Below are 13,958 nucleotides of genomic sequence, written 5' to 3' on the forward strand. Positions count from 1 at the left end.
GGGATGCCTGGCTTCACCTTGGGGATGACCAGTAAAGGGACCATCTCACAGGGAAAGCCAGGACGGGTTCCCCAGTGGTACAGCGCTGGGACGCTCCAGGGTAACCACGCGCTCTATAAATCCAACATTCATTCATTCATTATTTCCATATATAATTTGTGTTTGCATAAACAGTATTTGCTTCAGTGTGAAGAAATCTTTTTTTGCACCATGACAAATAGGAGAATACAGACCATGAAACCGGGTGGAATATGAGTATCCATAGTCCTGAAAATAAACTCAGATTTGGGGAAATGGGGGCAGAGGTTGCAACCCACATCAAATACAGGATCATGCCAAATCCCCAGGAAACATGAGGAGGGGTTACAAATAGTAGATTCTTCCCACTACATTAAAAACTATATCAAAAATTGGAACAAAAGAGAATTTGTTCAGGATTCAATAATCCAGTGGATCAAGGCAGCACTCAAAGGACCAACATTTGTGAAAATAATTCGAAGGTGTAATGTGACCCCATGGAGCATCAAGAGAAGAATCACAAAGGGACTGATCTACCTCCCAAAAAATAATCTATCTAATTATCTCTCTCTCTCGCTCTCTATCTATCTAATCAGTCAGTGAAAGGATCATTGGATCCAGCAGATCACAAAGAATCTTGAGTGAAAATTCTTGGTCTTCTGAGCATCAAAATGAGGTTTTGAAATCTCCAAAAACACAAAAAAATAAGATATCCTCAGTTCTGAAAGCAGCACTGAAGTGAAAGAGTGTGGCCAAATACTGTGTGAAACAGGTCTCAGGGGCACAAAGCTGGGCACAGTCAACAGCTGAGACAACATTCTGTGCCCAGACCATACCGTGTTGTATTTTCCGTTGACACAATGGTTGAGCATAGCATGTGCAGCCCGAGCTCACACAAAGACCTTCCAGCTCTTGGCCAAAGGCCACGCTCATCGGACTCGGAGGACACGGGTATGATCTAAGGCCACTGCCTCGGCCCACAAACAGCTGCTCAAACCCAGAGGAAGTGCCTTCTCCCTTTGGACAGGGGCTCAAGTGTAGCTATATATCATTAAATAAATTCTCTGAACTGCCCACAGGACAAACTCATCACCCCTTGCACTAAGGTCTGCTGGGCATGACCCTCAGCAGGCTCAGTCGGAACACTGCAGTGTTCAGCTATGACCAATGTGCTGGGTACCCTCTCTTCCTCCACTTGATGGCTCTTTGAGTGGTAGCTTGCTGCTAAAGTCTGCTAGTCAATATCCCAAATCACAGCTAGGTAAACTCAGCTGTTCTCCCTTCCGAGTTTGGTAAATTCAATATTGGTGATATGGGACTTTATTATTGCCCTGAAGAAGGAATAATGCACTATGAAAATTGTATAATATTAATGTATTGAAAAACAAGCATTATATTGGCTGACCTGCCAATTCTTGCAGAGCCACGGGGAAGAGTTGGAGCAGCAGTATTTGCAAAGCACTGTACGATATTGCGGTATGACTTAGATTATTTCTCTGTTCTCTGTTTCAATATTAGTAAGAAACGTCCAGAGCATCCTTATTTTGAGGTTTCAGGGCGTAATGCAGACCCCTGAGGCCCTGTGGTGCGGGGGCAGAGCAACCATCCAAGGGGCCACTAACATGTCAGGAGGTCCCCCATTCACCCCACGACCAATGTATATGTGTGAGATATGGGAGACTTAGAGGCCCCTCATCACATACTGCAGGGGGGCTCCATCATTCAGCGTTATGCCACTGAGTCCATCAGTCTGCATTATGCAATGGTTAGATTTTCTACGTTTTCAGTGCCTAAGATTTCTTACAATCCAAGAAAAATAACGAATAGTTTCTTACCTGTCGGTGTAGTTTTGCAGCTTGAAGATCTTTCTGGATTCACTATGCTGTGCATTATTCCGCGGTCTAGTGGTTGGGTCAGGAATCGTAGTCTTTTCTTTGTGGTTTTTTTTTTTGTAGCCCAGGTGGGCGTCGACGTCCCACCTTTTGGTGTCCTTCCTGTGACGTCGGCATGCTTCCTGCGGAAGCTCCCACCCTTTGGATTCTTTTTTCTTTTTCCGTTTGTGTTCTGTTTCCGAATTGTATGGCAATGTTTCGATCTTTCCTTTTACCGCTCTTTCCCTTGAAGTTCCATTAAAGTCTTTTTTTTTTTTTGTTTACCACCTCTCTTCTCCAGCCTCATCTTTCTGGCGGAGGTGGGTGGGTTCGCTAGTGAATCCAGAAAGATCTTCAAGCTGCAAAACTACACCGACAGGTAAGAAACTATTCGTTTTGCAGCGTGAATCTTTCTGGATTCACTATGCTGTGCATAGACTTTGTAGCGGTTTGTTGTTATTGTGGCGGCTGGGTGGAAGATGAGCTTGGGTTCTTAAAAATGTGCTGAAGCACCTTCTGTCCCACTTGTGCTTCCTTGTTCATTTGTATGTCCACACAGTAGTGTTTTGTAAACGTGTGCACAGAAGCCCATGTTGCCGCCAGGCATATGTCCTGAATGGGAGTGTTTGCCAAGAAGGCTATAGTAGCTCCCTTTTTCCTTGTTGAATAGGCCCGTGGACCTTCTGTCAGTTCTTGGCCCGCTTGATTGTGGCAGAATTGTATCGCTTGCGCGATCCATCGTGCAATTGTCCCTTTAGTAACAGCTTTGCCCATGAAACTTTCAGCGAATGACACAAAAAACTGCTTTGTTTTTCTGTGATCTTTAGTTCTCTCTATGTAATGCATGACTGCACGTCTCGTGTCCAGAGTGTGCAGTGCCCTTTCAGCTTTTGTTGTTGGTTTTTGGAACAAACTTGGTATCTGAATAGCCTGGTTGATGTGGAACTTGGACACCACCTTTGGCATAAAGTGTGGGTCCGTTCTCATCACCACCCTATCGTTGTGAATTTGTATGTAGGGTTCCTGTAGCGTTAACGCCTGTAGCTCGCTTACTCTGCGGAGCGAGGTGATTGCCAATAGGAAAGCTGTTTTTAACGTTAGCATCTGTAGAGAGGCTTTATGCATTGGTTCGAAGGGTGCCTTCATGAGTTCTGTCAGTACTAAATTGAGGTTCCACGCAGGCGCTGGTAAGCTTTTAGGCGGTGCAATCCTTTTTGCACCCTCCAAGAATCTTTTTACAATCATAGAAGTGAAGAAGCTTTTGCCTGTTTCAACTCCAGTGTAAGCGACAATGGCTGCTAGGTGTACCCTTAGCGATGATGAGCTCAGGTTTGTCTCGAGCAGGTGCGTGAGGTACTTAAGCACTGTAGAGTCTCTTGTCATCTTGTTGTGCAGTCTCTCCTTTCTGCACCATAGTGTGAACCTTTTCCATTTGGCCACGTGGCACTTACGTGTGCTTGGTCTTCTTGCCTCTCGAAGTACCCTCAGGGTGCTCTCAGGTAATTTAAGGTGTGCGAATTCTATGTCCTCAGGAGCCAGGCTGCTAGACTGCGACTTTCCTGCTCTGGATGCAACACCTCTCCGTTTTGCATGGAGAGTAGGTCTTTCCTTCTCCCAAATTTGTGTGGTGCACTCTGTGTCATTTCCATAATCTGCGAATACCATGTCTGCCAGGCCCACCTGGGTGCGACCAGTATCAGGGTCATGTTGCTTGTCCTGCACTTGCTGAGTACCTCGTGTATCAGGGGAATCGGCAGAAAGGCGTAGGCAAATGTCTTTGACCAGCTTATCCATAGGTCATTCCCCAGGGACCCTTCCCCTGGTTGCCTCGATGCGAAGTGTTGGCATTTTGCATTCTGGTGTGTTGCAAACCGGTCTATTGACGGGGTTCCCCACCTGTCGAACAGTTTCTTTGTTTCTTGTGCATTTAGCTCCCATTCGTGTGAGGCCGATGTCTGTCTGCTGAGCCAATCTGCTTCCACGTTGTCCTTTCCTGGTAGATGTACTGCCAGTAGATCTATCTTCAATGGTATAGCCCATTTCCATATTTCCTGAGCTAGCTCCAACAGCGGGGCTGATTGTGTTCCTCCCTGCTTGTTTATGTAGAACATCGCTGTTGTGTTGTCCGTCTGGATCAACACTGTTTGATTGTACAGCTTCTTCTGGAAGGCTTTCATCGCTAGGAGAACGGTCTTTAGTTCTAGGTAGTTGATGTGTTTGACCGCATCCGTTTGTGTCCACAGGCCCCTCACTCGGAGTTTTTCCATGTGTGCTCCCCATCCCTTTTGGGATGCGTCTGTGGTGATGGTCACTGTTGGTATTGGTGGCGTTAGAAGCTTCCCCCTTGTTATGTTTCCTTTGTTCCACCATGATATCTCCTCGTGCACTGCGTGCGTTACAACCACTTGGTCCTCCCAATACCCTTTCGCTTGTGACCATTGGTCCTGCAGCCACTCCTGGGGTGGTCTCAAGTGTAGTCGTACGCTTGGTACTATGTGGATGCATGAGGCCATCATGCCCATCATTTTGTTCACTGTCCTCACTGTCAGAGCTTGCCCCTTCTGGTAGAGGCGCGCCTCCTTCAACAGCGCCTTCGTTCTCTTCTCGCTGCACGGTGTTGATCTTTGTCCCCAGAAATATCTTGACCTGTTCTGGGTTTATCGATGATTTCTTCCAGTGGATGAAGAAACCCAGGGCCATCAGTGTGTCTGTCACTATTTGAGAGTGCTGTTTGCACGTGCTGTATGACTTTGCCTTTATTAGCCAATCGTCTAGGTAAGGGTATACATGTATCCCTTTCCTCCTTAGGTGCACTGCGACTGCTGCTAGACACTTTGTGAATACCCTCGGTGCTGATTTTATCCCGAAGGCCAATGCTGTGAATTGATAGTGATTTGATTTTATTGCAAATCGTAGCAGATGTTTGTGCCGTCTGTTTATTGGGATGCGAAGGTAGGCATCTTGGAGGTCTATGGTGACCATGAAGTCCCCTGTTTGAATCTGTGGAAGAACTTCTTGCAGGGATGTCATTTTGAATTTTTGTGTCCTTATGAATTTGTTGAGAAACCTTAGATCCAAGATGGGTCTCATTGTTTCGTCTACCTTGGGTACTAGGAAGTATGTAGAGTACACCCCCGTGTTCCTTTCTATGCGAAGGTAGAGGCTCGATAGCCTCCTTTAGTAGCAGTTCCTCTGCTTCCCTCTGAAGCAGCTCTAGTTCCTTGTTTGCTAGTGCTCTTTTCTTTGGTTTTCTGCTTGGTGGTGTCTTTTCCAACTCTATGCAGTACCCGTAATGTATTGTGTTGATGATCCATTTGTCTGTGGTAATTTTCTTCCACTCCTGGAGAAAATGGTTTAATCTTCCTCCCACAGGTGTTACGTGCTCGTGGTTTTTCGGTGCGTGACACTCCTGTTTTTTGTTTTTGTGCTCCACCCTTGGAGTTTTTTGAAGGGTGTGCACTAACAATGTGGCCGAGTCACTTGGAGGTGGTTTGCTGTCCACCTCTCCTGTTGTTTCCACGTCCACTAGCTCTACCGCGAAAGGACTGGCCCCTATGTTGATATTGCCAGTGTTGTTTTTGCTGGCCTTGTTGCGTATGGATGTCGCTTTGGTGGGAATGTTGGAAGGACTGATGCGACGTTCCCGGCTGGTTCCCCCCTCTCCTGTGTGGTCTACGTGAGGGGGTCCCTCTCTTTGCTCCCCTGAATTGCAAGGCCCCCATGGATCTTGCGGTGTCGTTATCTTTTTTGAGCTGTGAGAGCTTCTCGTCCACTGGTGCTCCGAACAGTGTTTCACCGTTGAATGGAGTGTTCAGGATGTTGTGTTGCACCTCTGGTTTAAAGCCTGATATTCTGAGTCAGACTTGTCTTCTTTCTGTGATGCCCAGCATCATTAGTCTGCTGGCAGTGTCTGCACCGTCCAGTGCTGTTTTTAGGAAAGAGTTTGCCAAGTTCTTCCCCTCCTCTACCAGGAGCGAAGCCCTTTGTTGGTATTCCTGAGGAAGGTGTTTCACCAACTGTCCCAGTTCTTCCATTATTTGGTAATAGTGTCTGTTGAGCAGTGCATTGGAATTAGCCATGCGCCAGTGCATAGCGGCATTTCTTTTGATTTTTCTTCCCGTTAGGTCCATCCTTCTGCTCTCTTTGTCTGGGGATGGACCTGAAGCAGTTGGGACATTGGCCCTTTTCCTTGCTGTTGCAGTAATGATAGAGTCAGCAGTGACCGTCCCCTGTATGTAGGGTGGGTTCTTTGAGGAGTGCTTGTATTTTTTCTCCGTCCTTGGCGTGACGGGTTTACAAGTCGCAGGCTCCTTGAACGCCTCTCTTCCTTGTCCTTTGATGCTTTCAAGCATTGGCAAGTACTGGTTTCTAGTGTGCATTGGGAGTAGTGTCTCTACTAAGAAATCCCCTTTAGGCACCACCTCCTCGAGCTTGACTCTGAAGGCTGTTGCTGCGTTCTTGATGCATTCATTATAAAGGCCGATGTCGTCAGGCGGCGAGGGCCTCGCTGGATGTGTCTACTCCCTCTTCTGGACTCTCAGCTTCGATGTCCTGCCACTCAACCTCCTGTGTATCCGAGTATGTCGATTCTTGGTACGCCCTCTGGTCGTCATCTCCCTCCTCTTCGTAATAGGGGGTATCATCTTCCTGATACGACAGATCTTCCAAGCTCTCTGGTGTTGCTTCGACCTCGAAGTCTTCCTCTTCTTCCTCGACCAACTGTACTACCGGTGACTAGGGCCTCGACGGAATTGTGTAAGATTTAATTTTTTCGTCGAAATCTTTCTTTCGCTGCAGGATGTTCTCCATCTCTGCCTCGAGTCTCCTCTGCTTTCTTTTCATTTCCACCGCCTGGTCGGCGTCGAGTGGTTGTGCCGCTCTCTTTGCCGTGCAAGATGGCGTCGAGACTGGTTTCAGCGTCAAGACTGGTTTCGGCGTCGAGACTGGTTTCGGCGGCGAGACTGTTCTTGCGTCTTTCGTCGTCGACTTCGAAGTTGTTTTCGGAGTCGAGCGCTCCTTTTCTTGGACGCTTTTCGGCGCCAGGGAGTCCTTCTGTGAGGATCCGCAGGGCCCGGGATTCGCTGCGGACGCCAAAGTCTTCGGCGTCGGCGCTTTCGGGGTCTTGCCCTCGTTTTTTCGAGAGTCTTTGGCAGACTGTCGAGAGTCTTTCGGGCCTTTTTGGGGCGTCGAGTCTCCTAACTTTTCTGTAGTCTTCTTTTTATCAGTCTCTGCGACCGTGTAGCCGATGTCTTCTTCGGCGGCGTAATCCTCCTCGTCGGTCGAGAACCAGAGGTCTCAAAGGGACGGTGGTTGGCCCTTGACCTGCATGGTGTCGTTTGCTATTCTTTGCCTCTCTCTCACTCGAAGGGTCTTCGGCGTGAATGCTGAACAGGCGTTGCAGTCCTTGCTTTCGTGGTCGACTGGCAGGCAGAGGTTACAGACTGGGTGTTGGTCCTTCTGCGCGTACCTGTGGTGGCAGTTGCGGCAGAATTTGAATGGTGTGTTGTCCATGTCTTGCGTTCAGGGGGCCCCCTGATTGCGCATTCTCCTATGGACGTCGAATTACGTTGACATTTTTTCTTTCTTCGTCGTCCTTTCGATGGTGTAGTCTTCCTTCGTCTTTCCAAAAGTTTTTCTTCCCAAAAACTCGATTTTTTTCTTCTCTTCTCTCCTGATCTCTGGAGCCCTCTCGGGAACGATCCAGACCCAACGGCAGAAAAAAGAATCTGAAGATGGCGCCCAGGGGTGGGAGCTTCCGCAGGAAGCATGCCGACGTCACAGGAAGGACACCAAAAGGTGGGACGTCGACGCCCACCTGGGCTACAAAAAAAAAAAACCCAAAGAAAAGAAAAGACTACGATTCCGGACCCAACCACTAGACCGCGGAATAATGCACAGCATAGTGAATCCAGAAAGATTCACGCTGCAAAAATAGGTATTCCAGCTTTTTGCAGATCTTTGCAGAAAAGTCACCAGTGTCACAGCAGAGCTACACAAAGACAAAACTTGGCTGCAAGTAATTATACAAGGGGGTTGCGATCACAGCACTCCCCTCTGTGACTCAAGTTCTAGTCTGCACCCACAAAGAGTTCACTCCACAGGAAAAAATCATTTCTTTCGCTTTCTGCTTCCTTGGAAAACAAAAACAAAAACTGAAACCAGAAGCCGCTCTCCATTAACCTTTCGTGCACATGACAACCAACCACAGGTCAGATGAATCATACCAGAATCAGTGAACCAAGCAAGGGTGCAAACCTTTCCAACTAATAAGCATCTTATACAGAGGCAGCTGCTAGGGAAAAGTTGTGGTGGGGAAGGGGTTAGAAAAAATAAAAGCTCTCTTACCCGAGTACAGCGGCCGCCACTCCTCCTTACTCCCTCTGTTCGTGGCGTCCAGCGGCACACAGTCTCCGAGACTCCCTTAAGCCAATCACTAGCATGGCAGCAGCGTTGTGCTTGATCTGAGCTGCCTGTTTGGCCGTTCAGACAGTGCCTGGGACTGTTCTCCACCCAGGCTGTGCAATACAGTCAGGTGGAGAAATACTAAGTGCGCAAGACGGTTTGGCTGGCCCAGGACAGCTGGCCAAACTGCCATGCGCACTTATGGTGCCGACCACTACTGCTCTGTCACATAGCCCAGACCAGCCCACCTCACCCTAGCCTGGCTCCATAATAAAAATAAAATGATAATAATGTAAAGTTATTAACGTTGTGTTATCATCATTGTACCTTTACTCTGCTCAGACAGCAGTGGGTCGACACTCCACCACCTTAGCAAAGGAGCCGCCGCCCGTCTTATGAATACAGAATTTCAAAGAAGCACAAATTCTAAACAAAATTTAATGTTGGAGCTGTTCTATCCCTGCTCTCACCCTGGATAGAGTTATTCCTGCTTTTGGCAAGAGAATCTCTGAATGCATTGTGGGAATATACCTTGCCCCAGACACGCTTGCCAGACCTGGGGGCAGATTTGCTTGCCTATCCTATTATACCATACTGTTGCAACATAATGTGTGAATAAACCACTTTGCAAATGTACATTCGTATTTTATGAATATGAAATGGTAATTTTAGACTCATAAAATAAGCCATTTGTGGATCCAAGTGCATCTTGGGTGCCTAAACAGCTTTGTCAATCAAGTTACTGACCAAGAGCCTCCCAGGTAGGATAATCAAAGTAGCTCTCTTTGAGTAGTCTGGCACTTACGCTATTGTAATACTTTTTTAATTTGGCCCCTTTTAGTATTAAATCTTATCAGAAAATCCTGAAGCTTTTCAAGTCCAGAAATTCCCCAAATCTACAAACTCATCAACACCACGGAACTGCTTCTCTATCATCTTACCTCTACTCATCCCATGCAATGCGCCTTGAGCCCTTTCAAACCTTTGGAAACTGATGAAGTCCTTGACCTGGTCCTCAAAACAAAAGTGACCAATTCTACTGTGGGCCCTGCCTTAAAAAACTGTTCCCCCATTCTTGCAGCAGACACAACCAACTTCATCGATACCGCCCTTCTCTTAGGTCTGGTGCCTGGCCCTGTGCAACATGCCACTACCACTCCCCGGCTGAATAAAACATCAGCAGATCCACAGCCGACTGCAGCCCTATTTCCAACTACCCTTTTCAGTGAAATCATGAACTGGGAGTCAATAAGACAACTTCAAGAGCACATGGAACGAAACCATACCCACTAGTAAGGATTCTGCCCTGCATGGTGTCAACATCAAGGAAGAACTCCTTTTATCCTTGGACAAGGATTTCAAAACTGCTCTAATACTTCATGACTATCTGCAGACTATGAAACTTTCGACCATACGATTTGCACAGGAGGCAGGCATATCCAATGCCTGACTGTAATGGCCAAATCAGTGTGCACAACATACACATTAAGACTGGCCTTTAACCGTACCCAAAAATAAAAGGGATCATGAGCAAAGAATCCTGGGCATGGTTCACTTATCTATTTAATTGGGCTCTCATTTCACCATCAACAAAATTCTGAAAGTGAAGCTAACCAACAAATCTCCCCCCCCCAGTCCTATGGGAAATGCAATTGTTGGATTAGACGTCTGCGACAAGAAAGCATAACAACCGATGTAGCAAAAACAATAAACTAAAAGCTTCTTTAACTATTTTTACTACAATGTTTTAAAAAGAGTGTTTTTAGGTCATTTTGTACAGAAACATTCGTGGCTGGTATTTTGTGAACACCATTGGTTGTGGTACATAGTGTTGAAGCATCACCCATGAGGGCATGGCAGCTGGCACCATCCTGCAATGAAAAAGACTAGCAGGTAAACCCAAAGAAATTACACAGTATCATACCTGCTTGGCTTCCTCGCTAGAGACCGTGCTTCCTTCTGCTTCCATTTTAGTAATCAAGGAAATGCCATCTAAAAGCATAAAACATTAGATAAACATAACAGCAAGAGTTTAAATCTCACAGTGACCTAGAATGATCAGAAAAAAATATGCATGTGTCAAGAGACCGTTTCAGGCACTTGTATAAGTTCATGTGCCACAGCTGTACCAGATCAGATCCTGACTTCATGCCGAACAAGTTACTTACATTTGGTAACGATATATCTTTAAGAAACTGGACCCAGAATTCTTTTCGTCAGCAGTACCCCTGCGTGTCCAAAGGTGGCGTCGGTCGGCTCCGCGTTTGTCGTTGGCGTTGTGATTGCCAGGATGACATCACCGTAGCTACACAGATGCCACACTTGCGCGCTCTAATACAGATGGTAACAATCTTCAACAAACTTTTCCTTCGTCCCTTCTGTTTTTGGAAAGATTTCACCAGGATCCCTTCTTTTGAAAGAGAATAACACGGGGCCCGAACGGATCCTGGTGAAATTTTCCCAAAAACAGAAGGTACGAAGGAAAAGTTTGTTGAGGACCGTTACCATCTGAATTAGAGCTGAGAGGTTATAGTTCACAGATTGGTTTTATAGAAGAGAGGTATTGACCATCCATTTTCTCGCCATTGACACAGGGTGTCGTCTTTGAAATATACAGATTTTTATTGGGATATTGGACCAGAAAATTTCGGTCCCGCCTCTTTGAAATTCCTTGAGTCCATAGAAAATACTCAGGAGTTGGTGTTTTGACAGAAGGAAACCTGGAAAGATAATACATGCCTATCTGGGACATATCAACATTTATTTATTTATTTATTTATTTGCAGGTTTATATAGCGCTATGAATAGACTCCCGTAGGAGTATCTCCGCGCTTAGGACAACCGGCATGAGGGGCTAATGATAGTAGCATTGAAATTATAAAACTCGCAGAAGCAATTACCTAATTCCAGAATAGAGATTTACTTGGCTAATATTGACTAAACAAGAAAGTTTTCAATTGCTTCCTAAAAAGGAGATCTTTGGGGCATTGTTTCAGTAAGAGTGGGAGCGAGTTCCACAGAATGGGACCTACCACAGACAGGGCCTTACCACCCAGTCTGATTCTGCTGATCTTGGGAACACTCAGTAACAGCTGTTCGCTTGACCTAAGGGTGCGGGTGGGCACATATGGTACAAATTTTCTTGCCAGATATTCCGGTCCTAGATCGTGTAGACCTTTATGTATAATACAGCAGGTCTTAAACTTTACTCGTTGGCGTATGGACAGCCAGTGAAGTTTATTTAGCAGGGGTTTGGATGGAGATCTAGGGGGGGCATTCAAAACCAGCCTGGCCGCCGTATTCTGCACCACCTGCAAACGATCCAGTACCTCTTCATTTGCACCTGCCAGGAGACCATTGCAATAATCAAGACGTTCTTGAAGAAGGTGGTTTTAATAAACTTCAACCAACCGAAAAGCGTCAATGCTTTTTTGTGTATAGACACTAGATCGCCAAGATTGTCTGCAAGTCAATAAGAAAATACTATGCAAAGCATTTCGACTGTGACAGATAATCCAATAGCCACTAGTGTTCCTGTACAACAATATTAACTTTTTGTCTACTGTTTTCTCCCACTTTTGTGTTTTATATTGTGAAATTCCACGTGCTTTGTTATGATTCCCTTCTTTGACACAGTATAGGTATTTTGTATGTCGTTTACTGTGTATACATAATAATGGACTGTGTATACAGAATGCAACTATTTTTCCCCAAAAAGTTTTATATATACAATGTTTTAACCCATTGCCAGGAATTGTTTTTATGAATAAATAAATATTGTTTTTTTAGTATTCACGATTGGTGCATTTATGTTCTGATGATGCATTATGGATAAACTGTGTGGTTGTAATTGAATTGATTGATTTTGCAAAAGGGGAAATCTGTTTTTTGATTCGAATCCTTACGTGCACCAGGAGTCGAAGACTCGAAAACTGTGTCGACAAAAAGTCAGTCAAAAAGTTAGTCAGAAAGTGACTGGAGGTACCGATCTCTCCAGGTCCGGGCTGGCTCGCACAGAAAAAGAAAGAACTGACATCAGAGCGCGAGGGTGGACGCGGAGCCGCCCGACACCACCTTTCGATGCGCAGGAGTACTGCTGATGAAAAGTTTTCCAGATCCAGTCTGACGCCTGGCGGTAATTCTAAGGTAAGGAATCTATAACCAACTGTTTCTTTCAGATAACATGAAGACTATATTGAATGGAGGAATATTTTAGTAAACTATTTTGGCTAGGTTGCAGATATTCTGACATACAACTTAAAATCTGTGTGTTTTGCTCACATATTCCATGGTGCTCATCTGTGCTATCATTTTGTCGTGGGGAAATATTCCAGAGCTGTGCTAATGATGGGATACTCAATGCGTCTCCGGGTCAGAGAGCAAATATACAATGTGTACTCGTGGCGTGCGGTGCGATCATCATGCTTGAAGCAGTCCAGGCTGCCAAGGTGCCAGGAGTTTGCACACTGTGGGCAGAGGAGCCCTGGGGGGCGGCGGTCAGAGCTGAGGGTGCCTGGACAGGTGTTGTTACTGGTCCCATTCAGGTGAGTAGCCTTACAAGTGAAGTCTCATACATCAAATGACCCCTCTGGTTTCAGATGCTGCAGTGGTGGGCACACATGTCAAGCACACACTTCCATCCTTGTACACACATTGCCCCTGCAGCATGCGTTGCGTTACCATGCCAGTTTAAATGCCACCTCGCATCAGTATGTAAAGATCGCATCGACATGCACTGGCATTTCAATCCCCACACGAGTCTGAAGGAAGGGAGGTTACATGCCCCAGCAGAACTCACAAGGCGCCATCACACCTAGTGCCTTGAAGACCACAGGCACTCCGAGCGCTTCCACCGCACCCACATTGACTAGTTGTACCCTCTTCTCTCACATGCCAGGAGCCTCTTCTCTCACATGCCAGGAGCTGCTGGTTGTTTACCTTGCACAATGATGTCCCAGAAGTCGCCCAGCGTCCTCTCCTCCACCCGGTCCTTCAGGACGCGCAGGAAGGAGTTGAACTGCTCGGCCTTGGAGAGCTGAAAGCAGAGGAGCAGGACATGTTATCACGGCGTGTCCCTGCCTCCCAGGCGCGGCCCGGCGTGGCCTTCGGCTCGGAAGGATGCGGGTACTCAAGGCACCGCGCGAGGACACACAACCGAGGCGAGATGCGGCCAGTCAAAGGCTTCTTTGTGAGCCGCTGTGAGCTCTCACGGTGGGAGAAGCCCCCACCCCCCTCCGAGGCTGCCTGCACATTGATTTATAATTGTTCTGTACCCGGGTTCTTGATGTGAAGGCTGTTCTGCAATTATTGCATCGAAAAACAGCACAAAGGGCTGACAATAAGCAAATAGGTAATAGGAAAACAGGAAGACACACTTGTAGCACGATCCGAGGTAAGAGAAAAAAAAGATAGACACTTGTAATAAAACAGGTAATAGGAAAACAGGATATGGAACATAGTTGATAGGAAAACAACAAGACGCATTTTAATAGGAAAACAGGAAGACTCACTGGTAATAAGAAAATACATAATAGGAAAACAAGGTAGACATTTGCAACATTGTCTGCGCCTGCCCAGCTCTCATGACGGAACAGCACACATATGAGCCTCAAGCGATGTTAGCCTGCCTTCAAGGAGAGGACGCAATGTTCTGTGGGAAATTCCTTG

At 46.4% G+C, this 13,958-nt stretch overlaps 1 protein-coding gene across 1 annotated transcript in view; it reads right to left on the reverse strand.

Annotated features, from left to right (window-relative positions):
- XRCC5 (X-ray repair cross complementing 5) overlaps positions 1-13,958 on the reverse strand; it is a 511,073-nt gene that overhangs the window by 18,124 nt on the left and 478,991 nt on the right. The window contains exons 18-19 of the mRNA XM_078679276.1: positions 13,230-13,326; positions 10,216-10,283 (exon numbers count right to left, since the gene is read on the reverse strand). Of these exons, the coding sequence (XP_078535402.1) occupies positions 10,216-10,283; positions 13,230-13,326 (165 nt within the window). The remainder of the gene's footprint in view (positions 1-10,215; positions 10,284-13,229; positions 13,327-13,958) is intronic.

Source organism: Lissotriton helveticus, chromosome 3_1 (genome assembly GCF_964261635.1).
Source record: "Lissotriton helveticus chromosome 3_1, aLisHel1.1, whole genome shotgun sequence".
In the NCBI taxonomy this organism is placed as follows: domain Eukaryota; kingdom Metazoa; phylum Chordata; class Amphibia; order Caudata; family Salamandridae; genus Lissotriton; species Lissotriton helveticus.